The 25,909-nt window shown below is 43.0% G+C and overlaps 1 protein-coding gene across 1 annotated transcript in view; it reads right to left on the bottom strand.

The window, feature by feature from the left end:
• Window positions 1–25,909, bottom strand: part of PARN (poly(A)-specific ribonuclease) — a 160,272-nt gene that overhangs the window by 46,987 nt on the left and 87,376 nt on the right. Inside the window, exon 9 of the mRNA XM_017864534.1 lies at window positions 4,776–4,965. Coding sequence (XP_017720023.1) covers window positions 4,776–4,965 — 190 coding nt within the window. The remainder of the gene's footprint in view (window positions 1–4,775; window positions 4,966–25,909) is intronic.

The following is a 25,909-nucleotide window of genomic DNA, read 5'->3' on the forward strand; positions in this document are numbered from 1 at the left end:
ATTTTATAATAATAATAATTATTATTATTATGAGATCAACATAACCCTGATACCAAAACTTGACAAAGATAGAAAATTATAGGCTGGGCGCAGTGGCTCACACCTGTAATCCCAGCACTTTGGGACACCAAGGCGGGTGGATCATGAGGTCAGGAGTTTGAGACCATCCTGGCCAACATAGTGAAACTTCGTCTCTACTAAAAATACAAAAAAGTTTAGCTGGGTATGGTGGTGTGTGCTTGTAATCCCAGCTACTCGGGAGGCTGGGGCAGGAAAATCGCTTGAAACAGGGAGTCAGAGGTTGCAGTGAGCCGAGATTGCGCCACTGCACACTCCAGCCTGGCGACAGAGCGAGACTCTGTCTCAAAAAAAGAAAAGAAAAGAAAAGAAAATTATAGTTTAATATTCCTCATGAACAGAGATGCAAAAAATATTTAACACAATATCAGCAATCAAATCCAACAACATATTAAATACTTTACAGCCAAGTGGGATTTCTTTCAGGCATATAAATCTGATTAAACATTCAAATATCAATTAGTGTAATTCAAAATATTAACAAAATAAAGGATGGCCAGGTGCACAGCTACCTAATACCAGCACTCTGGGAGGTGGGAGGATCTCTTGAGGCCAAAGGGTCCAAGACCAGCCTGAGTAACATAGTGAGACTCTTGTCTCTACAAAAATAAAAAAATTAGCCAAGTGTGGTGGTACACACCTATAGTTCCAGCTACTCAGGAGGCTGAGGTGGGATGATCCCTTGAGCCCAGGAGTTCAAGGCTGCCGTGAGCTATGATTATGCCACAGCACTCTAGCCTGGGCAACAGACCCTGTCTCAGAAATATTAAAAATAAATAAATAAAAGACAAAACCCATAAGACAATTTTTAAAGATACAGAAAGAGCACCTGAAAAGATTCAATATCCACTTGTGATGTTGAATGATTTCTTAACGTACTAGAAATGGAAAGCAACTTCCTCAATCTGAAAAAGAATGTGTATGAACATTCTTACTAAAATCTTACTTAATGGGGAAACATTGAACTTCTCCACCCTAATACTGGAAACAAGGCAGGGATATCCACTCTCTCTATTTCTATTTAACCATATGCTAAATGTGCTGGTCAGTGCAATAAGGCAAGAAAAATAAATAAAAGACATAAAGACTAGAAAAGATATAAAACTTGTTAATAGCATACAACATAATTGTGCACATAGAAAATCTTATGGAATATTTTTTAAAATCCTATAAGAACAAATAACTGAATTTAAAAAGGTTGCAAGATATGAAGTCAATATATAACAATGAATTATATTTCTTTCTTTTTTAAGATGAAGTCTTGCTCTTGTCCCCCAGGCTGGACTGCAATGGCGCTATCTCGGCTCACTGCAACCTCTACCTCCCAGGTTCAAGTGATTCTCCTGCCCTCAGCCTCCCGAGTAGCTGGGATTATAGTCACCTGCCACCACAGCTGGCTAATTCTTTTATTTTAAGTAGAGACAGTGTTTGGCCAGGCTGGTCTTGAACTCCTGACCTCAGGGGATCCACCCGCCTCAGCCTCCCAAAGTGTTGGGATTACAGGCATGAGCCACTATGCCCGGCAACAATGAATTATATTTCTATACAAAAGCAGCAAACAGTTTGAAAATGACATTTAGGAAACAATTCCAGGCCAGGCCTGGTGGCTCACACCTATAATACTAACGCTTTAAGAGGTCGAGGTGGGAGGTTCACTTGAACCCAGGAGTTCGAGACCAGCTTGGGAAACACAGTGAGACTCTGTCTCTACAAAAAAAATTTTTAAAAATCAGTCAGGAGTGGTGGCAAGTAGCTGTAGTCCCCAGCTATTTGGGTGGCTGAGTGAGTCAAACCAATAAAGGAAGAAAACTCTTTTAAACAAATTGCTAAAATGTTGTTGGAACAACCAGTCAGTCATATGGGAAAAAATAAACCCTGATCTCCATATCTCACTCCACATACACAATTAATTTGAAATGGGTCATGACCTAAATGTAAAAGTTAAAATTTCAAACCTTCTACCAAAAAAAAAAAAAAAAAGAAGAGACAATCACTGCAACCTTAGGGTAGGCAAATATTTTGGGGGGAGGAGGGGAATCCACTAACAATAAAAGGAAAAACTTAATAAACAGGACTTCATGAAAATAAAAGATATCTGGCTGGGTGTGGTAGTTCACACCTGTAATCCCAGTACTTTGGGAGGCCGAGGCTGCCAGATCACTTGAGGCCAGGAGTTCGAGACCAGCCTGGGCAACACGGCGAAACCCTGTTTCTACTAAAAATACAAAAATTACCCAGGTGTGGTGGCGCACATCTGTAATCTACTCCGGAAGTTGAGGCACGAGAATCACTCGAGCCTGACAGGCAGAGGTGGCAGTGAGCTGAGATTGCACCACTGTACTCCAGCCTAGACAACAAAGCAAGACTGTCTCAAAAGAAAAGAAGAACAGGTAAAAAATATGTGCTCATTTAAAAACATCACAAAGAAATGAATAGGTAAACCACAGAACCAAAAAAATACACATGCAGCACAAACATCTGACAAAGGCTATGTATCCGGACTACATACAAGAACTATAAGTTAATAGCAAAAAGACAAACAACCCAATTTTAAAAAGGGCAAGAGACTTAAAAAGCCACCTCAATGGTCAACAAGAACATTAAATGGTAGTCAATATCATTAGTGATGAGAGAAATGCAAATTAAAACCACAATGCAATACTGTTTCATTCCCTCTAAGATGACTAAAGTTAAAAGATTGACAGTCAGGTGCAGTGGCTCATGCCTGTAATCCCAACACTTTGGGAGGCTGAGGCAGGCGGATCACTTGAGGTCAGGAGTTCGAGACCAGCCTGGCCAATGTGGCAAAACACCATCTCTACTAAAAATACAAAAATTAGCCGGGTGAGGTGGTGCGCATCTGTAGTCGCAGCTTCTCGGGAAGCAGAGGCCTGTGAATCGCTTGATCCCAGGAAGGAGGTTGCAGTGAGCCAAGATCGCGCTACTGCACTCCAGCCTGGGAAAAAGAGCAAGACCTGTCTCAAAAAATAAATAAATAAATAAATAAATAAATAAATAAATAAATAAATAAAAGATTAACAGCATGAAATGCTGACAAGGATGTGGAGTAAATAAAACTCACATAATAAAATGGCATATCAAACTCATACTATAAAATGCTATATCCACTTTGGAGAGCTGTTTCTTTGCTCTTATAAAGTTTAAACACATACTTATCCTAAAAATCAATAATTCTACTCCTACATATGCAGACAAAAAAAATTCTCTTACTGAAACATTCACAGCAGCCTTACTGATACTAGCCCCAAATGAGAAACAATTCAAATGTCCACCATCAAGAGAATGGGGGTAAAATAAATGTTGTATATTTACATAATTAAATACTACTCAACAATTTAAAAAAACTACTGGGACGCAATATCAAGGATGAATTTTAAAAATATATTAAGCAAAAAAGTTAAACACAATGCCAAACGATTCTAGTTTTTATAAATTCCAAGAATAGGTGAAACTAATCTTAGAGTGGTAAAAATTTAAAAATGGTTGCTTAGGGTCATGGGAATTGTAGTGGGAATTTGGGATTGTTTGAAAACGGACACAAGGAAATTCAAGGGAAATAGAAATGCTATGTATCTCGCTTTGGTTGGAGGTTATATGACTGCATACAACTGTTAAAACTCTTTGAACTAAACATTTACGATCTCTGCATTTTATTTTATCTTAATCATATCTCAATTTCTTTAATCTCTAAAAAACCATTTTTAAAGTACAGAGGGCAATCTGAAATATTAACAGTGATTGCTTCTGGGTGTTGGGATTATGGTTAATTTTTTTCTCTTGTTAATTCACATTGTTCTAAACTTCACAATTTTCTATAATGAACATATATATGTATACACTTTTCCCATTTTCTATATGTGTTTTGTAGTTTCACAAAGATACCAAATGTTGCCAACATTTATCTTCTACAGGGAGGATTATGGGTGGTAAAAGGAAGTGTGAGTCAAGCATTCTTTCTACAGTAGGCACATGGTTCAGTATCCATAGGATCTGAAAGCTCAAGAGATCAGGCAGAGGCAGTCGTACTGAGAAGAGCAAGGGATGGGACACACGAGTTCAGTTCTAATCCTGGTTCTCTCACAGAACTACTGAAGAAGACACAGAGCCTCCATCTCCTCATCCCTAAAATGGGAATAAGACATATCCTGGGCCATGCACAGTGGTTCACACCTGTAATCACAGCACTTTGGGAGGCCGAGGTGAGAGCATCACTTGCATCCAGGAATTTGAGACCAGCCTGGGCAATATAGTGAGACCTCATGTCTACAAAATATCAAAAATTAGTCAGGCGTGGTGGTGCGTACCTGTAGTCCCGGCTACTCAGGTTGAGGATGGAGGATCACTTGAGCCCAGGAGGTCGAAGCTGCAGTGAGCTGTGATTGTGCCACTGCACTCCAGCCTGGGCAATAGAATGAGACCCTGTCTCAAAAAAAAAAAAAAAAAGTCCTGTCTACCTCAAAGAGGTTTTGTGAGGATTAGCCAAAATAGCTGTGGTCTATAAAGCAGTCTCTAAAATACAGGGAATTCAGCTCGTAGTCACTTCTGAAATGATGTGAAAAGTTAGAAACGCCATCTTTCTCAAAAGTCAGATTTAGTACTTACAGTCCTATAAGAAGTAACAAGAAAAGCTATTGCTAGAACTCTGGCCTTTTAAATGAACAGCTGAGAGCCCTTACCTATTGTTGCGGTAATAGTGATTCTGCAGGGCGTAGGGTATGCACTGGGGGTTTAACCGTTTGCTGTCAGCCTCCTTCCAGCCATCTTCAGTCCACTTTCTTTTGATCTGCTTCTCTTCCTGTTTTTTCCCCATATATTCAGCATAGGTTTGAATCCGATAGCTTTCTGCATATTTGCTGGTATTGACAGCTACAAGGAAAAGAAAAAAAAAAATGCTTACCAAAGTCTGGCCTAGCTCCAAAGATACCACTTTTGAAATGTGGCCTAAGGTGGTCAAAGGAGCCCCATCAGGCCTGAGGTCTGACCCCTGGTTCTGCCACCTGGAAGACAAATGACCTCGGGTACACCCTGTAAACTCTCCAAGTCTGAGTTTTCTCATCTGGAAAAAAAGTCATTGCTCCCCAATCTCCTTTTCAGTGTGAAAGTGCTTTATAAACTGTAAAGAACCATAATGATGTAAGTAAAATACTAATTTTCAAAATATTTGCAGTCAACATTACTATGTGGATATTATTCATTTTCAGAGTAACAAAATGAAAATAAAACACTAAGGAAAAACTGTAAATCCTCACTATTTTCCTAAAATAAAATGACAACAAAAAACAATATTGCCAGTGGTGGTGATTACTGTGTCATACACTGAAGATCTCCTGTAAGTCTGTGTGCAGTGTTTTACATGCATTATATCTAATCTTCATATTATACTTGTAAGAGAGGAAATGTTTTCACATGTGAGAAAGCAGGGTCACAGAGGTCAGGGGTTTGCTGCAGATCACCCCTGGGTAAGTGGCAGGGATAAGATGCAAAACCAGGTTCCTCAAACCCTAATACCAGGGTCCTTCTTTTGTTGTAGTTGTTTTTTTTTTTTTTTTTTGAGACGGAGTCTTGCTCTGTTGCCCAGGCTGGAGTGCAATGGCGCGATCTCAGCTCACCGCAAGCTCCGCCTCCCGGGTTCATGCCATTCTCCTGCCTCAGCCTCCTGAGTAGCTGGGACTACAGGCGCCTGCCACCACGCCTGGCTAATTTTTTGTATTTTTAGTAGAGACGGGGTTTCACCATGTTAGCCAGGATGGTCTCGATCTCCTGACCTCGTGATCCACCTGCCTCGGCCTCCCAAAGTGCTGGGATTACAGGCGTGAGCCACCATGCCCGGCCCAGGGTCCTTATCATCACTCTGTATCTCACTCTGGACTCCGCAAAAAAAATTTTTTGAAAGTAATTTTCATTTTGTTATTTATTTATTTACTTTTTAACTTTATTACCTGTTTTGTTACAATGAGTTTTAAACAAATTTGTACACCCACATGTCGTCCATCAAGCGAATTAAGATAAAGAACATCCCCCTCACCCTCATGCCTGTTTTTAGAAAACCTCCCACCCCTCCTTCACTGGACGAAGACACCTCAGATGTGTAGTACAATTACGGCATTATCTTCCTCAATTTGATAACTTTGCTGTCACCACTGCTATCATCAGGGCTTAATTTTGCCTTCTCTTAAGCTACCTATAACTGGAATTATACTACATATGCATTTTTTTTTTTGTATTTTATTTATCTTATTTCAGTAGTTTTAGGGGAAGAGGTGGTATGTGGTTGCATGGAAAAGTTCTTCAGTGGTGATTTCTGAGCTTTGGTGCACCTGTCACCTGAGCAGTGTACACTGCACCCAATGTACAGTCTTTTATAACTCGCCCCCTCCTGTCCTTCCCCTGGAGTTCCCAAAGTACATCATTCTTATGCCTTTGCATGCTCATAGCTTAGCTCCCATGTACTCTGCAAATTTAAGACAGCTGCACAACACTTAGGACATGCCTCTGCTCCTTCCGCCTTAAAAGACTGCTAATTCTCCGTAATGCGCTCTGGCTGGCAGGGGTACTTGAAAGCTGGGGCTTAATCCCCCCTTGGGGTTAATGTTTCAGACTAAGGCCAGGTCAGTTGTGTTCTGATCCCATGCTGCCCCCTCTTCTGAGGCTGCTGTGGATGGATCACGATGGTAGCATGGGAGTGAGGATCAATGATGGCCTCTTGGTGCCCATTTGTTAGTTCTGGCTTCCAGTTTGGGCATATGCATTCCTAGCCCACTATCACTGCCAACAACTATTACCCACACTGGCAGTGAGACCCTAAGAGCCTGGCCACACTGTTCAGGGCTGCCTTGTACCTGGTAGCTGCAAAGTGCCATGATGTCAGAAGCAGAATCTGTCTACCTGCACCTAGAAAACCCCTGCATATGGAATAGTTCTCAATAAAAATGATGTGACTGAACGCAGAGCAGAATACAGTGCTGGTGACGAGCATGCAGGCTTTGGGAATGTTGGCACTAGACAAGGGAATCCAGTTTACCAGGGACCTTAAAACAGAGGGAAAGACAACTGTATGAGAGGCAGATGTCCCACATCCGGCACCTGACACATTTTAATCTTCAACTAGGCCAGATTTCACTAAAACTTAGTGCAACAAAGGTTTCTGGAATGTCATGCCCTAAATATTTAGTTATCTAAAAAACAGAACAAAACAGGAAAATACTCTACTTCTTCAGAAAACACAAATTTTTACTAAGAAGTTTGTGTACTTTTAAATATTCACTCTAGAGTTAAAGAGAACAAGGAAAAAAAAAAAACCCTCAAAGTATTAGAGAGGCAGGGCACAGTGGCTCACACTTGTAATCTCAGCACTTTGGGAGGCCAAGGCAGGAGGATAACTTGAGCCCATGGGGTTGAAGACCAACCTGGGCAACACTGTGAGAGCCCTATGTCTAAAAAAAAAAAAGTGTCAGAGAATGTTCATATTATACAATGTCTCCCAAAGAAGTCGAGTGGGTTACTGAAATGTGAGCTCAAAACAGCATGCTCTGCCTCACTCAGGAGATAAGCGGTGAAAGCAGGCGGTTCTGGAGACGTGCTATTGAGTAAAGTTGCTCATATCAGAGAGCCACAGAAATACGATCCTTTCCTGAAAATCTTATTCCTTGGAACAGTTGTTTTTCTTACTTTTAATGTGTCATATTTCTGTTATTTTTCACTCATTTACCCAGCCTCCCAACAAGTTATATCCAGTAAACATTGTCCACCCATTCTTCCATGTGGTAACTGCTTACTAAGTGTTTTTGTCCCAGGAACTATGTCAGGTATTTGGTAAATCAAGACACAATCTCCACCCTCTCTTAAAGGTCACACTGTCACATACCAGATTTATGTAGTGGTGATTTCCCTGTAAACTTGTGATTCCCTAAGCTTGTGATAGATTTAAATATGTTCATCTATCAAACTGGATATATGAGAACCCATTGGTTCTACCATCATTATTCTGTACCAATTGTTAACCAATGAGCATCTCCTGGATTTTCTTCTATTTCTTTTTTTTTAAGAAAGTTCTTTATTTTTATTAATTTATTGTTTATTTATTTGAGACAGAGTCTCGCTCTTTTGCCTAAGCTGGAGTACAGTGGCACAATCTAGGCTCATTGCAACTTCCACCACCCAGGTTCAAGTGATTCTCGTGCCTCAGCCTCCTGAATAGCTGAAACTACATGCGAACGCCACCACGCCCGGGTAATTTCTGTAATTTTCACAGAGACAGGGTTTTGCGTTGTTGGCCAGGGTGGTCTCAAACTCCTGGGCTCAAGTGATCTGCCTGCCTTGGCCTCCCAAAGTGCTGGGATTAAGGGTGTGAGCCACCGTGCCCGGCCTGGCTATTGCATCCTTTAATCTAAAAGGTTTATTTTGCAAGCACACCCAAAAGGGATGACATCTGCAATAATCCCTCTGTTGTCAGGTGTGATCACTCATGCCTAGAGTCCCAGCACTCTGGGAGGCCAAGGCAGGAGGACTGCTTGAGCCCAGGAGTTCGAGACCAGCCTGGACAACAGGGCAAAACCCTGTTCTCTACAAAAAAATACAAAAATTAGCCAGATGTGGTGACTTGAGACTACAGTCTCAGTTATTAGGGAGGCTGAGGTGAGAGGATCGACTGAGCTCAGGAAGTCAAGTCTGCAGTGAGCCATGAGTGCACCATTGTACTCACTCCAGCCTGGGCAACACAGCAAGACCCTACCTCGAAAAAAATCCTTCTCTCAAGTTTAATTTGGATTACCAAGTAGGAGAGGAGGCTTGGGTCAATATTCCCCATGAAAGCAAAGGTGATGACAGGGTCATAGAGGAGCTGAGATAATCTATTTAATGGTATCTGATTGTTTTCAATAATTCAGCTCCCAGCTGATAGACAAATGTTACAAACAACTCCCTAACCATGGCGAGGGAATTTATCTGAGCACATTTGGAATTTAGGATCACTTAAAAGGGGAAATAAATAACAGTCTGCTTTTCACTGCTGGCCTCCACGTGGCAATAATTTACCAGCATTCCTTCGAGTCCCAGCAGCTTTGCAGCTCTTGGCCTTTAATCTAGAAGCCAAGCTCTGGCTCGAAGCCACGCCTCTAATGGATGAATCAGCAAAATGAATTGGCTGTCAACTGTGTCCTCCAGTGATTCCAGCTCCCCTGTCAGAAGCAGCATGTAGCAGGCTGCTGGGTAACACTAACCTTTTCCAAATTTGTCAGGGAAATGATTCAAGGCAATCTATCCGTCTTGCCACTTTGTGAAAGCCACTGGGGAACCAAACGTGCCAAGAGTCCTCCCTGTTTCCCTGGAGGTGAGTGGGAGCAGTTCCCTCACATAAGAGTCTCAACCACTCCGGCTTCACTGTGCCTGGTCCATTGTCTCTTGACACTGCACACAGCATAGCATTTAATCTTTGGATGTTCTAGTCACCACACAAATAAAGAGACTGAGCATCGGAGAAACTAAACAGCTTGCCTGAGGTCTTGTAGGTAAGCAACAAAGCTGGGTTGGAACCACGATGTGGCATACACACACACACACACACACACACACACACACACACACACACACACATTTTAACAATGTAATACTGCCACATGTCTACTGTGTATTTATATGCATTTTGTTTATGTAGACAATTAGCTTATAAAATGCTTCCTGTATTAAGGAATTACTTAAAATGTTTAGACTTTTTTTAAAAATAACTTTCTACTACTGTCAATCAAAGACTTTTCCAACTAAGTTGATGCATTATGTTTATGAACAGGAAGACAACATAAGATGTAGATTCCTTCCTAAACTGACTTATAGATTTACTGCAACTCCAGCAAAAATATTCCAACATTTTATTTTATTTTTTAAACAGCTTCTGTGGAACAGGGCTAACTCATAGGCAGTGTGTCCAGAGTTGGCCTCCAACATTTTAATTAAATATTGAAAAAAATTAAAAGTAAGAAAAAAAAATCTCAGTAGAAAACAACAGTGGTTGTGAGAGCCTGGGCTGGTGCTGGGGCTGGAATGGGAGAGGAAGTTGACTACAAAGAGCGGGAGGGCATTTTGAGGGTGACAGAACTATTCTATATCCTGATTGCAGTGCTGATTACATTACTGTACGCATTTATTGAGGCACACAACTGCACATCATTTTATTATACATCAATTAAACCTCAGTTATTCTGGGAAACCTGAAAGATGAATTCTAAAATTAGAACAAAAGGGCCAACAATAGCTGGGACATTTCTAAAAAAGCATGGGAAGGGGGACTTGCTTTACTAGGTAAAAAAGCCTATTGCAAAGCTATAGGAATTGAGACAGTGGAGTAATGGTGTTGAGATAAACTGACCAATGGTACAGAATTCTAAGAGCCTAGAAAAACACGTATACATCTGTGAAACTTTGATTTTTGACAGAACGGTCGGGAAAAGGAAAAGCTGGAAAATTGTTTATCCATAGGAAAAAAAAAAAGAAATTGGATTCTTAGTCATACCATGCTGAAAAATTCACTCCAGATGGATGAAGAGCTTAAATGTCAAAAGCAAAAAGCAAACTCTGAGAACTTGAAAAGAAAATATAAGTGAGTATCTTTCTGAGCTTGAAGTAGGGAAGAATTTACGAAGATAGAAAAAAGGATAGGCATAAAAGAAAAGATCAATAAGTTTGGCTACATTAATATTAAAGCCTTTGTCCATCAGAAGACACTTTAAAGGGAAGAAAGGCAATCTAGAAACTGGGAGAAGATATTTGTAAGACATTCAACTGACAGGATTAGCACTAGAATACATAAAAACAGCCACAAACTAGTAAGGAAACAACTGCAGAAAAGTGGGCACAAGGCATGAGAAGCACGTACAGTCACTGCACAGGGGGAGGTGAGTGAGGCCAGTGGACATACGCAGAGGTGCTCAGCCACAGACAAAGGCAAATCATGACTATAACGAGACATGGCTCTATACCTACTGCGTTGGCAAAAATTACCAAAACGTTAATACCAATTATTGGGAAGGTGTGGAGCAACAGGATCCCCAGTGGTTGTACGACCATTTTGGAAAACAAGTTAGTGTTCTCACTTAAAGGTGATCATTCTCACTCCCTATGACCTTGCAATTTCACTCATGAATAATAAGAGATCAATACAAGAGTTTTCAAAAAAGAACTGTTCATAACAGCTAAAAAGAAAGAGAAAGAGAGGGAGGGCTCCAAATCCTTATCCTTGGGTAAACGGACAAATCTGCGGTACATTCACACAATGGAATAATGTCTAAGAGAAAATATGAGTGAACTACAGTTACACAGAATAAAATGGATGAATCTCAGTGATGTAACGGTGAATGATAAATGCAATCCCCCTCACGCCCCACAACACACATACATACACACGTGGTGGGGGTGTGTATGAGAGGGAGAACAAAAAATAGCAAGAAGATGATCACCACAAACTTCAGTAGAATAGCTGGTGCTGGAAGGTAATCAGGAAAACTAGACAGGAGAAGAACAATAGGTAGATGTAATTTATTAGTAATGTTTTAATTCTTTGGTTGAGTGGTGGTTTCACAGATGTTCATTATGTTTTAAACAAACAAAATTTCTAGCGCGCCTGTAATCCCAACTACTCAGGAGGCTGAGGCAGGAGAATCACTTGAACATGGGAGGTGGAGGTTGCAGTGAGCCGAGATCGTGCCACCGCACTATAGCCTGGCGACTGAGCGAGACTCAAAAAAAAAAAAAAAATTCTAGCTTTTCCATTGTTTACCCTGTCCAACTACTAAAGGCCATTTCCAATACAATCTGCTTAAGTGAGAAGGTCTCTTTAAGATTAGCTCAAACTTACTCCTGTTTCAACACCTTCGGTCCCATGGAAGTGGAGCCCCTGAGTGGGATACATGTAGTATACATGTCTACTGTGGCTCTGATGCCAGACTTCAGCCTTGCTCGGCGGCCAAGGGCGTTTTTGCAGTCTGCTTCTTAGAGGGCTGAAACCAGTTTATTGTAGCAACTGTTTGGGGCTCGGGAGGGTGTACTAGGAAACTGCTGAAGCAGTTACACACCATTAGTCCTGCATTTTTTGCTATGGCCATTCTCAGCAAACATCAAGTTGTCAATATCTAAGGGAATTGCCTATATTTGTATTAATCCAATGGTTACAACAAAGAGGACTGGACATGGTGGCTCATGCCTGTAACCCCAGCACTTTGGGAGGCCAAGGCCAGCGGATCACTTGAGTCCAGCAGTTCAAGACTAGCCTGGGTAACATGGTGAAACCCTGTATCTACTTAAAATACAAAGATTAGCCAGGCATGTCTGTAGTCCCAGATACTCGGAGGGGTGAGGCAGGAGGATTGTTTGAGCCTGGGAGGTGGACGTTGCAGTGAGCTGAGATTGTGCCATTGCACTCCAGCCAAGTTGACAAAGTGAGACCCTGTCTCAAATAAATAAATAAATAAATAAATAAATAAATAAAAAAAAATAAAACAAAACAAAGAAAGAGAACTATTTATTGGCTATTTCTTCTGTTAGCAGAGAAAATCCTGTCAGCATTATCCTAGCTTTATACATAAGGACACTGAGACTCATAAGAAGGGACTGTCCCAAGGTCCCATAAATTACACATGTGTAGGCTGGGACCCCAACCAAAGCCTACATTCTTTCCACTACACCACATGCACTGGAAGGGACTCGGTTTGTGTCACGTAGAGTTAACAAAGGCATGCATCTGTCTGCAAGGAAGCAGAGTGTGTCCATCTCTCCACCCAACAGCTTTGTGCAAATGCTGGAAAGAGTCCCTGTGTGATAACCTGGTGTGTTACTCCACGATCAGAAGTGGTGTGTGTCAAGAGTGGCCTCTGCCTACTTCACAGGCCCAAATCCTACTCCTCTAATACCAGCGTGTGCCTTAATGTCAAAGGTGCCCTCTCTGACACCCTTTAAGATGGCCTCTCCTTATTCCCCTCAGAGCAATCACCAGCCTGAGGCCCTAAATCACCACATTGTCATTTCCGATTGTCACCCCATGCCTGGATGACACCAAAGGTTGCTTTGTGTTTGTTTGCTTATTTATATATGAATATATTAGATACAAACGTTTTTTCATATTCCATAAAGTTTTGATCAAGTTTAAATTTACAACAGATGGACAGCCTCTCCAATTTACCATATAGAGAATGGATGGTTTTATCAGATTTTGCAAAAGGGCAAACTTTAAAATCTTTAAAGAAAGATATTAGAAATAAAGGAAAACAGAAATACCCAACCCTAATGGTCATTATGAACATTTTCCAAAATGATCTGAGATGTATTTCCCCTCAACCCATCTAAGGAACTAGGCAGATACTAAGTTGCAAAGAGGAATCAGTGATCTAACAAAAACATGGCAAAATGAATGTATTTCCAACATGCCCAAAGAAGTAAAAATGGGCAGGCAAGCCCAGAAAATGACAGCCTTCCTTTCCACCCTCTCTAGTCCATCCTTCCCCTGCTGACATGATCCATTCTCTTCTGTTAAACCCTTCAGCATTTTCAAGATAAAGTGCAAACTTGCTGGTACACCAGCTGGGTACCAGCAAGTCTGCCTCAATAATAACCCAGTTCTGTCCAGCCCTTTCATCTCAGTTCTGTTTTCCCACATTTATTTGTCTCCCAAACAGGGCCAGGTGCTCTTTGAGGGAAGGGATTATACATTATTCATTTCTGTAGCACCTGGGGTTTACCATAGTAGTTTTCCAGGAATTCAATGTATGATTACGGGAAGAAAGGAAGAAACAAAACTTCAGGCCAGACGTGGTGGCTCATGCCTGTAAGCCCTACACCTTGGGAGGCCAAGGTGGGAGGATCACTTAAGCCCAGGAATTTGAGACCAGCCTGGACAACAGTGTGACCGCATCTCTACAACATAAAAAATAAAAATAAATTAGCTGGGTGTGGTGGTGTACACCTATAGTCCCAGCTACTCAGAAGGCTAAAGGGGGAGGATCACTTGAGCCAGCAAGGTTGAGGCTACAGTGAGCCGAGACTGCACCACTGTACTCCAGCCTGGGCAACAGAGTGAGACCCTATCTCAAAAAAAAAGAAATTAAATAAGCAAATAAATAAATGAATGAATAAATAAAAACAGCTTTTATGTCTGATGGCAGCCTGTTTCTACTCAAGAGAAAAAACAAGCCAGCATGAGGATACAAACTTACACATTTTTCAGTTAAAAATCCCATGTTGAAGCCTGGTATGTGAAAAAAGTTCCTGGACCAGAAACTGGGGGCCCTGGCTCTGGCTCTAACGGGCAGCTTTGCCTGGGCAGGAAACAGGTCACTATCACTGACAGCAGAGGCTGACTCACCTGCCTGCTCACACCGTTGGGAGCCAGAGCTTGGGATTCCTTGTCCTTCATGCTTCCTTTCATACCATGGGTGTTTCTCCAACAAAGGCTAATTATGTTTTTAAAAAAGTCCTGAGGCTGGAAGAGTGGAAACTAGGGCAGTGAAAGAGATCCGAGCCCCATAAAGGGGACAGACAGAACTAGTGAAGATAATGGAGGACGGCATTCCTTCCTTTCTGCTTTCTCAGGGCCTCCATGACAGCGCCTGACCCATGAGAGGCACTCAGGAAAGGAAAGGAAATGAATCAAGGAAAGGAAGCAGGCTCAGAGGGCCGTGCTTACAGAGACTCAGAGTGCAGAGGAACCTGTAAGAGTAGCGAGGTGTCTACAGACAGCTTCCACAGATCCCACTGCCTGGACCCTCACCATGGTGAGGGCAGGTGCTGTTATCAGCGCTTCACTGACAAGGCAGAGAAAAAGTTCCATTGGCACCCAACTAGGATGTAGCAGAACAGGGCAGGATGTGATCTTGGTTCTGTCACTTAGAACAAGTCAGGCCCTCCACTCTGCTACCTCCCCATCCTTCCCCTCAAATAAATATTGACAAGCATGCATGCTGGCCACTGTTCCCACGTATCACTTTACTTTACAGTTCTCCAATTAAGGCCATGGAAGCGGCAAAGAAAACAGTCTTTACAAACTAGACATGAAGACAATGGTGATGTTTAATTACTTAAAACCTACCCAAAGGGAAGCCACAAAGTCAAATGGGAAAACCACAAGCTATGAGGCCACACAGGCCTGGGTTTGAATCCTGCCCAAACCTTAAGTTGTCTGGGGTGAGTTACCTGCCTCCCTGGACTTCTTTTTTTTTAATCCATAAAACAAACATCTCCACCTACCTTACAAAGCTTTTATCACAGGGCCTGAGACACAGTGGGTGCTTAATTAACAAGGTTACCGCTGTTAAATCACAAATATATAATTCAGACAAAAAGAACTTTGCCAAAGCCACTATAAGACATTCCATTGCCCCGCATACTCTCAAACAACAACAACAAAAGAAACCATTTAAAAAAAAAAAAAAGTCTGAACTACAAATTTCAAAATTTTCTGAGACCAAAATTAGTTAATTGATTTTCTCCCAACTCTCCTGAAACCACCTGTTAAAACATTCATCTCATTCATTCATTTATTATTTATTTATTTTTGAGACAGGGTCTCACTGTTCCCCAGGCTGGAGTGTGGTGGTGCAAACATGGCTCACTGTAGCCTCGAGCTTCTGGGCTCAAGCAATCCTCCCACCTCAGCCTCCTGAGTAGCTGGGACTACAGGTGCAGGCTACAACACCTGGCTGATTGTTGTATTTTCTGTAGAGACATGATTTTGCCATGTTGTCCAGGCTGGTCTCAAACTCCTGGGCACAAGTGATCCACCCGTGTTGGTCTCTCAAAGGGCTGAAATTACCAGCATGAGCCACTGTGCCCAGCCATCTCATTCAATAAACACTGGCACCGGGTACTGGGATGCAGCAGTGGGGAGCAGAGATTCCCTGACCTTAAGAAGCCTGCAATCTGGAGGAAGAGTAAAGGAGGCGAAAAGACTGGTAGAGGAACACCAAGTAGGCAGGAATCTAAGTAGGAAATAATTTTAACATGAGCAGGGGCAGCAGAAAAGGTGACAATAAATACAAGCTATTAACAAGCTGACTGAGGGTGGAAGAGCTACCACTTAGGCTATAAGTTCCTATGGCCCAAGCCAACTGCCTCAGCATTGAATGAATGATGTCACTAAGGAACCCTGCTTTGATTAGCCAGCCTGGTGTTTTCTTTTCTTTTCTTCTTCATGGTTACAGGCTGAGAAGTCAGTCAAAAATTATTAAAGCCACCATTTATTAAGTACTTACTATAATGCTTGTAAAGAACTATGCTAACTACTTTCCAAACAAATACAGTTGACCCTCAAACAATATGTGTTTGAACTGCATGGGTCCACTTATATATAGATTATTTTTCAACCCAACACATTTTGGAAACACAGTCTCTGAGGGATTCAAAACCTGCCTATATAGAGGGCCTCTCATACCCATGGGTTCTGTAGGACTGACTGTGGGACCTGAGTACGTGAGAATTTTGGTATACTCAGGGGTCCTGGAACCAATCTCTGGTGGACATTAATGAATGCCTGTATATTTCAATCTCACTTGTTCATTTGTTCACCTATCCATTCATTCATGAACAAACTATCTTCTAAAACTAGGCAGCTGAGGCTGAGAGTGAATCAGAAAGACACAGCCCAGTACTCAGGGAGAGAAAGAGTGCACAGACTATCACCCGTGGGCTGAGGGTTAGAAAAGCAGCTTGCTCTGGAGTTTCCCATGGGGAAATGACCACACCTAGGGATCAGGAAAATTTCCCTAAGGAAAAGACACTTGGGTCTTTCCTGAGACAAGGGATGGGAGAGCAGATAGTGTAGAAATTCTGGAGGTGGGGAATTGTGATCCAGGCAGAAGGAATACGAGGTGACTCATCTGAGAAAGGGACACAGTCTAGACTAAGGATGAATAACCGTAATAGCAAATCCTAGGGAGGAAGCCAGCGGTGCAGCCGGAGCGATGGGCAGAGGTGTGCCACACTGAGGAGTTTAGTCAGGAGGGCCTTGTGGTCAGATCTCCTCCTCCTGAGAAAGATTCCGGGAGATCAGCAGGACGCCAGGGTAATAAATACAGAGAGAAAGGGCGGTGGCTTGTTAGGATAGAAGGGGTGGGGACACAGAGAAACTACACAGTCCTCCGAGTCCTAGCCTGGACAGTGCAGGGTTGTACCATCTGGGACCAGGGAACAGGATAGTGGGAACACAGGAATGGGGTAGATGGTGGCTTTGAAGTACCTGGGAAACATCGGTGGAAATGTGGAAAGGGCAGAGAGAATCCATTTGGGAATCACTGGCATGAAGGTGGTTCGAGCCCCGAGAAAGGATGGAACTGCTGAGGAGAAGGTGCAGAATAAGCACAGAAGCCTCCAGACTGAACTTAGGAGCACTGGCCTTTAATCCTCATATGGATGGGGAGGGCAGGCATGAGAGCCTGGGAAGCTGTGGCCTGAAAAGGAGAAGGGCAAACCTAGGGATTCAGTAAAACATTGCTTCAAGGAGGAAGAAGAGGCCAGGTATGGTGGCTCACAACCGTAGTCACCAACACTTTGGGAGGACAAGGTGAGAGGATCACTCGTGTTCATGGGTTTGAGGCCAGCCTGGGCAACACAGTGAGACTCCCCAGTCTCTACTAAAAAAGAAAAATTAGCCAGGCATGGTGGTGCACACCTGTAGTCCCAGCTACTCAGGAGACTGTGCAGGAGGATCGTGAGCCCAGGAGTTTGAGGCTGTAGTGAGCTATGACCACACCACTGCACTCCACATTCCAGCCTGGGCCACAGAGTAAGACTCCGTCTCCAAAAAAACAAAGAAGTCAGGGTACTGAGCACTCAGACAAGGTGAGAAGACTGCCTGGTGGGTGTGGCAAGGGGGTCAGTGGGTCTTTAGTAAGAATAGGCTCAGTGATGTGGGGACCACAGCGAGAGGAGAGTGAGCGAGGAACCACGGCAAGGGTGGTGACTGCAGATGCTTCGAATTCTGAAAAGGAAGGAAAGATTTGGGAGAAGAGGCGAGCTGGGGTTGTGGGAGTTCTTCTGAATAGGTGAAAGGGATTCTGCCCATGGGTGGGCATGGATAAGATGTAGCACAAGGCCCCTGAGAAGGGACTTGGAGCACATGGTGGGGACACATGTCTGACAGAGGCAAAGAAAGAGGGAGGTGTGTGCATGGACAGCTTTGTGAATCTGGGGGCAGGAAGCTGCACCTGGGAGCTGGCGGTTTTCCCCATAGAGGGGTCGAGGTCGGGGGAGGGGAGGGATCTTCCCAAAAGCACCAGGGCTGGAACCTGGGAAGACAGGAAGAGCAGAAGAGGCCATGGAGCTTGCACCTGATAATGTCCCTGCCAGAGATGTGACCTTCCAACTAGTGCTAACAATCTGCCCAATGCTCTTTTTCTCCTCAAAATCACCCCACAAGGTGGGTAACAATTCTACTTCCACAGTCATGCAAACAGGGGCCGAGAGAGGTTGAGTGGCCCGCCGAAGATGGTGATTCTGACAGCAGAGCTGGGGTGTGAAGCCCGAGCTCCCTGACCCTGATGCATGCTGCTGATGACAACTTTAACGTGCCCCCGCTCCCTGACCCTGATGCATGCTGCTGATGACAACTTTAACGTGCCCCGCAAAGCAGTCAACAGAGCCACTGTGCTCATAGCCAGCCCAACACACAAAAGGCGTTCCCAAGTGCTGACACGGTAGCTTAAAAAGTGGGTAGTGAAGTGCAGAAAGTAAGAAGGAATTTATGACGGTATCAAGTAGAAGCAGATGAGAGTTCAGAAAAAAGTTTAGAACTATTACTTAAAGAAAAAAAAAAGCAGAAGAAAACCTTCTTTTTTTAAAAGACGAAACACAACTTAAAATAGACTTGGGAAGCAATTCCATACTTAACAGTCTTGAGGAAGTTGACAGACAGCTGAAAGACCTAAGCAATTTACAACATTCTTCACACTTCATGGGAGAAAATTAAGATTGATGTCTCAACTACACAAGAATAATTTAAGGTAAAATCAAAGATCTGCTAGATCATGTGAAATGGCAGATCCTAAACGTCAAGAAGTCTGAATAAATTCCACTCCAGGGAAGACTTATTAGTACACGGCTTAGCTAATGCTGTATCTTTAAGGTCTGCTTATTACGTATCATAAAGAAGTACAAACAGATACCAATCATGGTTTATAGGGAGGTTACTAAGCACCAGGTACTCTACTATCTCTAATCCTAACACGTTATTCTATATCCGAACACGTTAATCTATTTTCTTCCATCTCTAATCCTATCCCTGTAAAGCAGTCTTATTTTGAATATGACAGAACAGTGCCTGAGACATGTTAAAATAACTTGCCTGATGTCACTGTGCTGGACTGCCATGCACAGCCGGTACTTAACCCGTTGTTGACGCCCCTTCCCCTGCCTGAGGGATTCCCAATTTAATGCCAGCATACAGCCTGCAATAGGTTTTAAATTCCAACAGTATCACTAAACAATACCTACTTATATTACATGAAACCCACTCTGGTATGTCCTTTTCTTCGACTTTCTCCCCTCTTTTTTTTAATGCTGGCATCTACCAGCATTGATTTCCTGACCCACTAAACAGGCTCTGCCTGACCTGAACTCTATAAACACCACAGCTCACTGACACCCACCATTCAAAACAGCATTACTATGCGACAATGTGCTTTGTGTTCTAAAAGGTTAATCAACAAAAGAACATTTAGGACACAACCTCATCACAGCCTGCGTGTAACTGAAGCGCTGGCTGGAGGTATTGGCTGCATCTACAGATTCAAGCTGGGTCCTTCCAACTGGACTAGTTCTCAGGAACTTCGGATGCCAGGTACAAATATACACCTAATAGGCATACACACCGCCTGCATTGAGACAACACTTTTGAACCTAGCTAACTTTGGCAACTTGTTGGGCTGTTTGTGAAGTATTAAATCTGCCACAATATTAGTGATACAGTGATAAAGCACAGTGCTCCATGTTTCTTCTACTTCCCATAGCCATGTATGCAAACAGCCTGACAGAGCAGCACATGTTTTAAGGTTTATAGGTTTCGGCAGTTGAAGAGCGTAGTCTATTTGTGAGTAAGCTAATATAGGAGCTGCTGGGCTGCACTATTTACACTTTCATTAAATGTGTCTCTGTGGATGTTTTGAAGTGGTTTTCATCTGATAAAAGAATTTACTGGTTGGGTGCGGTGGCTCACGCCTGTACTTTGGGAGGCTAAGGCAGGTGGATCACGAGGACAGGAGAGCGAGACTATCCTGGTCAACAGGATGAAACCCTGTCTCTACTAAAAATAAAGAAATGAGCTGGGCATGGTGGCGTGTGCCTGTAATCTCAGCTACTCAGAAGTCTCAGGCAGGAGAATCGCTTGAACCAGGAGTCGGAGGTTGCAGTGAGCTGAGATGGTGCCATTGCACTCCAGCCTAGCAACAGAAGGAGACTCCATCTCAAAAAAAAAAAAAAAAAGAATTTACTTACACCTCATGACTCAGCTTATTCATTAACCAAGTGAAACCCCTGAGGAGAGGAGGGGAACTGGAGAAACAGAATGATGGGTCCTTATCAGCCAAGCAGAGCTGAGCTAGCTCACCTCTGAGGTGAGTCATGGCCCCTGGGAGGGAGGGTGTCGGTCACCAAAAGCAGCCTCTCCCAACCTATTAAAGAAAGAGTCACAGAAATTTCATATCAATTGTAAACGGGACAATTTTGTCTCTGGTTCCCTTTAACCATCCCTTACCATGCTCCCAGCACTGGAAGCACTCAGCGCTTTCCTGATGGTGCCAGGATGCTGCACTATGAACAAGAGTCCTCTTCCTAGGCCTGCCTTTCACCTCTTCCCACCCGCTAGCCCTGCAATCCACCTACAGATGCAGAGCAGCTCCAGGTCACATCACACACGATCTGTCACCAAGAAGGTTTGAAAAAATGCCAACACCACCTCCTTGAACACCAGGTCAGACCCTCCGTGCCTTCATGGAACCCTGTGCCTGTGCTTCCCATCCTCTGTGGAGAGAGAACAGTTTATTTTAAAGGAAGGGAATGAAATCCTCTCTCCAGACTACAGGTTGCCTTGGGACGATGAAATGTACTTGTTGTAACTGGCAATATTTGACTTCGGAAAAGAGTCACACTTCTAAAAAAAAAAGTCACACTTCTCCAAAAGGGAAATGGATAAAGAATGAGGATGTTATTTTTATTTTCCACATCAATTTCACTCTTTGCCTTGATGAGATAATGTGCCCAATGACTAACTTTATTGTATTGGTGAGTTCTGTCTAGAACCTACACACTGAAACCCCGAGGATCACCAAACGTCCCTGAATGGTGGCGCAAATCTGAGTAAGAATTGTTTTGATTTTAAAGTCCCATCCTGCCTGGGCATTTAACACAATGATTCTACACTTGTATTGTTGCTTCTGCTTTTAAATGACCACATCACTTCCTTGTGGATTTAGGATTTTAGGATGACTATTCTAGCTCTTTATTTTCTTTTCCCTTAAGTAAGCTGCTTCCCTGTTATGGGGGCTATTGCTGCTGACACCAGACCTAAAAACAGCATTCAGGTCTGAACTGGAGCAGGTTAGGCCGCTAGGAGAGGAAGCATGATGAGGGACATTACTCTTGAGTCTAACACAGGTAATACAGAGGGGTGGGAGAAGGAGAAAGAAGGAAGAGAGAGAGAGAGAGAGCGGGACAGAGAGAGGAAGTGGGAGGAGACAGTGAGCCTGCAGGAGAATCAGGGAGGGCGAACTTTTCCCATGTGCTGAGGAACTGCTTTTATCAATAGAAGGTTGCAACTCCCAAAATTCAAAGAAGTAGTAACAAGTTCTTCACCACTCCTGGACATTAAAAGGATCTGTGAAATTCACAGGTGTGATCACAGCTCACTGCAGCCTCAAACTCCTGGATTCAAGCAACCTTCCCAAGCAGCCAGGGCACAGGCACATGCCACCAAGCCTGTCTACTCTTGTGGTTTTTATAAAGTACTCTCTACATTTCTTTCCCTAGAAAAAAATATTACCACCCTTTAGATTCTAATTCTAACGTCCTACATCTAATGCCTCTACCATAAGCAAAGTCTCATTTTAAAGCGTGTCTAATGAGTGAATTTGCTTCTACTGCCTTTGCATATGCTGAGATTTTGATGGAGGAAAAAAAAAGTACCTGAAAGCAGCTTTCCTGGAACCCAGCTCTAAAGCTCCATAATAATAATAATAATACTAATTATTATTATTAGTCTGGAGTGGTGGTGTGCGCCTGTAGTCCCAGTTACTTGGGACGCTGAGGTGGGAGGATCACTTGATTGCACCACTGCACTCCAGCCTGGGAAACAAAGCAAGACTCTGTCCCAAACAAACAAACAAACAAAAATAGAAAGAAAAAGGGAATGAATGTTAAAATGTAGGCAGAGGCATGAAAACTAGAAAAGAAAGTCAGCTTGCAGAGCCAAGTTTATCTCTTACTCCACCGTGATGTGGTTGGCCAAGAGTTGATAGAAGGCTTTTTGGTATAGTAGGTAGAAACAAACCCCACCAACTCTCAGGTTACCAGGCAATGTGCCACCATGTTATTAAAGCCGTCATGGTGAGAGTCCCTGGGCAGGCAGCCCGCTGGAATGCTGAGTCATCTGTTTCCCCGCTCACAGCTGGCATTCTCCCCAGCACATGCTCAGCACACAAGCACGCTCTTTGGTGAATGCATTAGGAAGCAGTTACCTGAATGCATCCTGAAAATCACAGACAAGGCACTAAAACCACATCCATTGGAGCCTGTTCTGTCACAACTCAAGCCAGAGTGCAGGCATAAATCACTGCCATTTCCGGAAATAGCACAGGCACACCTTGCACTCAGCTCTCTAGAGGCCTTAGCTAAATGCTGTTTAGATTATTTTTTAAAAATGTTTTTTTGACTGGTTTAGGATTTAAAAGAGTTAACAAACATCATATGAGCAGAAGGCACAATGGAATGAGTGTGCATACTCTGGGGCAGACAGCTCTACTGTTGGAAGGCCACATGCCTCTCTGGGCAACTGTTTTCTTATCTTTGAATTGAGGTGCTTTCCAGTTGGTTTCAGGGAAAGCATCTAAGACTGGAGTCACAACAGAGTATTCATGCGTGGGGAAAGGGGTGGGGATGCTAAAGTTGAACTTTGCTTTTAGTTAAAATTACCCTTGAAACTTCTTTCTTCACACTGGAGAACATGCGTCTCTCAGCGAAGTCAACACAGCTGGTTTTTCCGAAACACTACTGGTTCTCCTCTAGCACATCAGAGGAAGAAGATGGCTTGCATGTGAGCACCATGTTATTAAACACACATGCACACACATGCATGAACACACATTGTTTATAACCAGCAAGAAGCCTGCTACAAGAAGAGTGTGAAAATTGATATTCACAAGGAAGGGGCAGAATCTACATCTCCCATTTCATCTCCAACTCACTGGAATACGTACTTTTGCTGAGTGGAGTGACAAGCAAAACCAGTCTCACACCCTAAAAAACAATTAGCCTCATCAAGTACATTTGAATTCACACAAGTTTTAAAATGTTACGATGTAACTCTACTTGGTACCTAGCAAATATATGATCTAAGCCTCTGTGCCTGTCCTCTGATCACCCATACCCAAGCTAGTTCTCTGAAGACAAGGAAGATGTTTTAGCTATTCTATACCTGCAGTGATATTTCTCCAGGAGAGAACAGCTAATACAGCTACTCCTCTCTGCTTCCGAACAGCCCTGGGCTTGCAATTACTACAAGCCACTGAAGAACCATGGCTTAACTTCTCAGGACATGGATTTTACTAGAGATCAGGGAGGAAAAAAATAAATAATTAATCGGGCAATTAAAAAAATAGTATTAAAGTAAAATGGACATATGATAGAATAGCATTTTAAAAAAAAATTATGACAATGGTTTAAATAAAATATAAGACTGTAGAGAAATTTCAACTTGTGCCCCGCCCTCACTCTGCTGTGCCCCTGAGTGCTCCTATCTGCTCTGCTTTGGTGTTGGGGGGCTTCACAGAAGTTGGAGAAAAACCTCCTTCCACAGAGGCACTGATATCAGCTGAATGGATTCTCCTTTCTGGGGAATGAGAACACCAGAAAGGAGAAGAGACACCCACCTTCTCTTGTTGGCAGCAAGGAGGTGAATGTAATGTCCATACAAGGGTAGTTTACACAGGTCAATTTGTACTCTAGGTGCACAAACAACACTTAGGGAGCTGTAAGGAGTTCTCTGTGGTTAGAAGCAATTCTGAAAAGAGCTGACTCACATGAGAAAAGGGTAACGCAATATCTATTTCTTTTAGCAAAGGTGATAGAAATGCACGAATCATGAATATGTCATGCAAGGAAAGGTGAGGGCAGCCTAAGCTGAGAAGGTGTTCAAATAAATCTCTTGTTTGAAAGGGATTATGATACCACTCTTTTCCCTGCCTACCTGTAGACATAACAGAAAGGTGGGAATCCTGTCTTATAAATTCAGGTTCTGGTCCTCATTCGCCCTACAAGTATTTCTTGGCCAAGGTGAAGTGTCACTCGTGCATCTACCAAAATGGTCTGGACCACCGACTGGGCAGGCTTTGAGCAGTAGGGTCACCTGCCTTAGGGTGGTAGCTATCATTCCCTGAGATTATATCACATGTAGTACACACTGCCAGTGCTGTAGGCTCTGTTATCCTCACTTTATAGAGAAAACTGAAGACCCTGTTGAATGACTTGTCCAAAGTCTTGCTACTGGTATAAGGAGAACAGGAATACAAATTCAAGATGTTGCCAGGCCCGGTGGCTCAAGCCTGTAATCCCAGCACTTTGGGAGGCCGAGACGGGCGGATCACGAGGTCAGGAGATCGAGACCATCCTGGCTAACACAGGTGAAACCCCGTCTCTACTAAAATATACAAAAAACTAGCCGGGCGAGGTGGCGGGCGCCTGTAGTCCCAGCTACTTGGGAGGCTGAGGCAGGAGAATGGCGTGAACCCAGGAGGCGGAGCTTGCAGTGAGCTGAGATCCGGCCACTGCACTCCAGCCTGGGCGACAGAGCAAGACTCCGTCTCCAAAAAAAAAAAAACAAACAAAAAAAAAAAAAAAAATTCAAGATATTTCAATCACACAATGCTGCAAGGAGCTGATGTCAAGGAAGATACAAAGTAATGACCACCTACTCTGCTAGCAGATGGTGGTAAGCTGTTCTTAGAAGCAGTGAACCAAGGGCATGATATCAACAGTCCTTGTGTGTGCATTCTTCAGCAGAGAGGTCTACTGACTGACAGTGAGTGTTCTGTCTAAATGAGAAGGGGCTTAGAGAGGATCATATCCTTTGACCTAGTAATTCCTCTTTTAGGAAATCATCTGAAAACAATCTGAAATGATGACTAATTTTTAATGCACAAGGATATACAAATATTTGAATTAAAAATGTTTTTAAAACACAAACAAATGTTTAATAGTAGGAGAACAGTTAAATTACGCTATTCATATTCATTAAAAATTATGTGAGGTTGAGGTGGGCTGGTGTGGTGGCTAACACCTGTAATCCCAGCACTTTGGGAGGTTGAGGTGGGGATATCATGAGGTCAGGAGTTGGAGGCCAGTCTGGCCAACATGGTGAAACCCCATCTCTAATAAAAATACAAAAAATTAGCCGGGCATGATGGCATGCACCTGTAATCCCAGCTACTCAGGAGGCTGAGGCAGGAAAATAGCTTGAACCCAGGAGGCGGAGGTTGCAGTGAGCAGAGGTTGTGCCATTGCACTCCAGCCTGGGTGACAGAGCGAGACTCCATCTCAAAAAAAAAAAAATAAAATAAAATAAATAAATAAA

This window comes from Rhinopithecus bieti, unplaced genomic scaffold (genome assembly GCF_001698545.2).
Source record: "Rhinopithecus bieti isolate Rb0 unplaced genomic scaffold, ASM169854v2 scaffold_76910, whole genome shotgun sequence".
Taxonomy (NCBI): domain Eukaryota; kingdom Metazoa; phylum Chordata; class Mammalia; order Primates; family Cercopithecidae; genus Rhinopithecus; species Rhinopithecus bieti.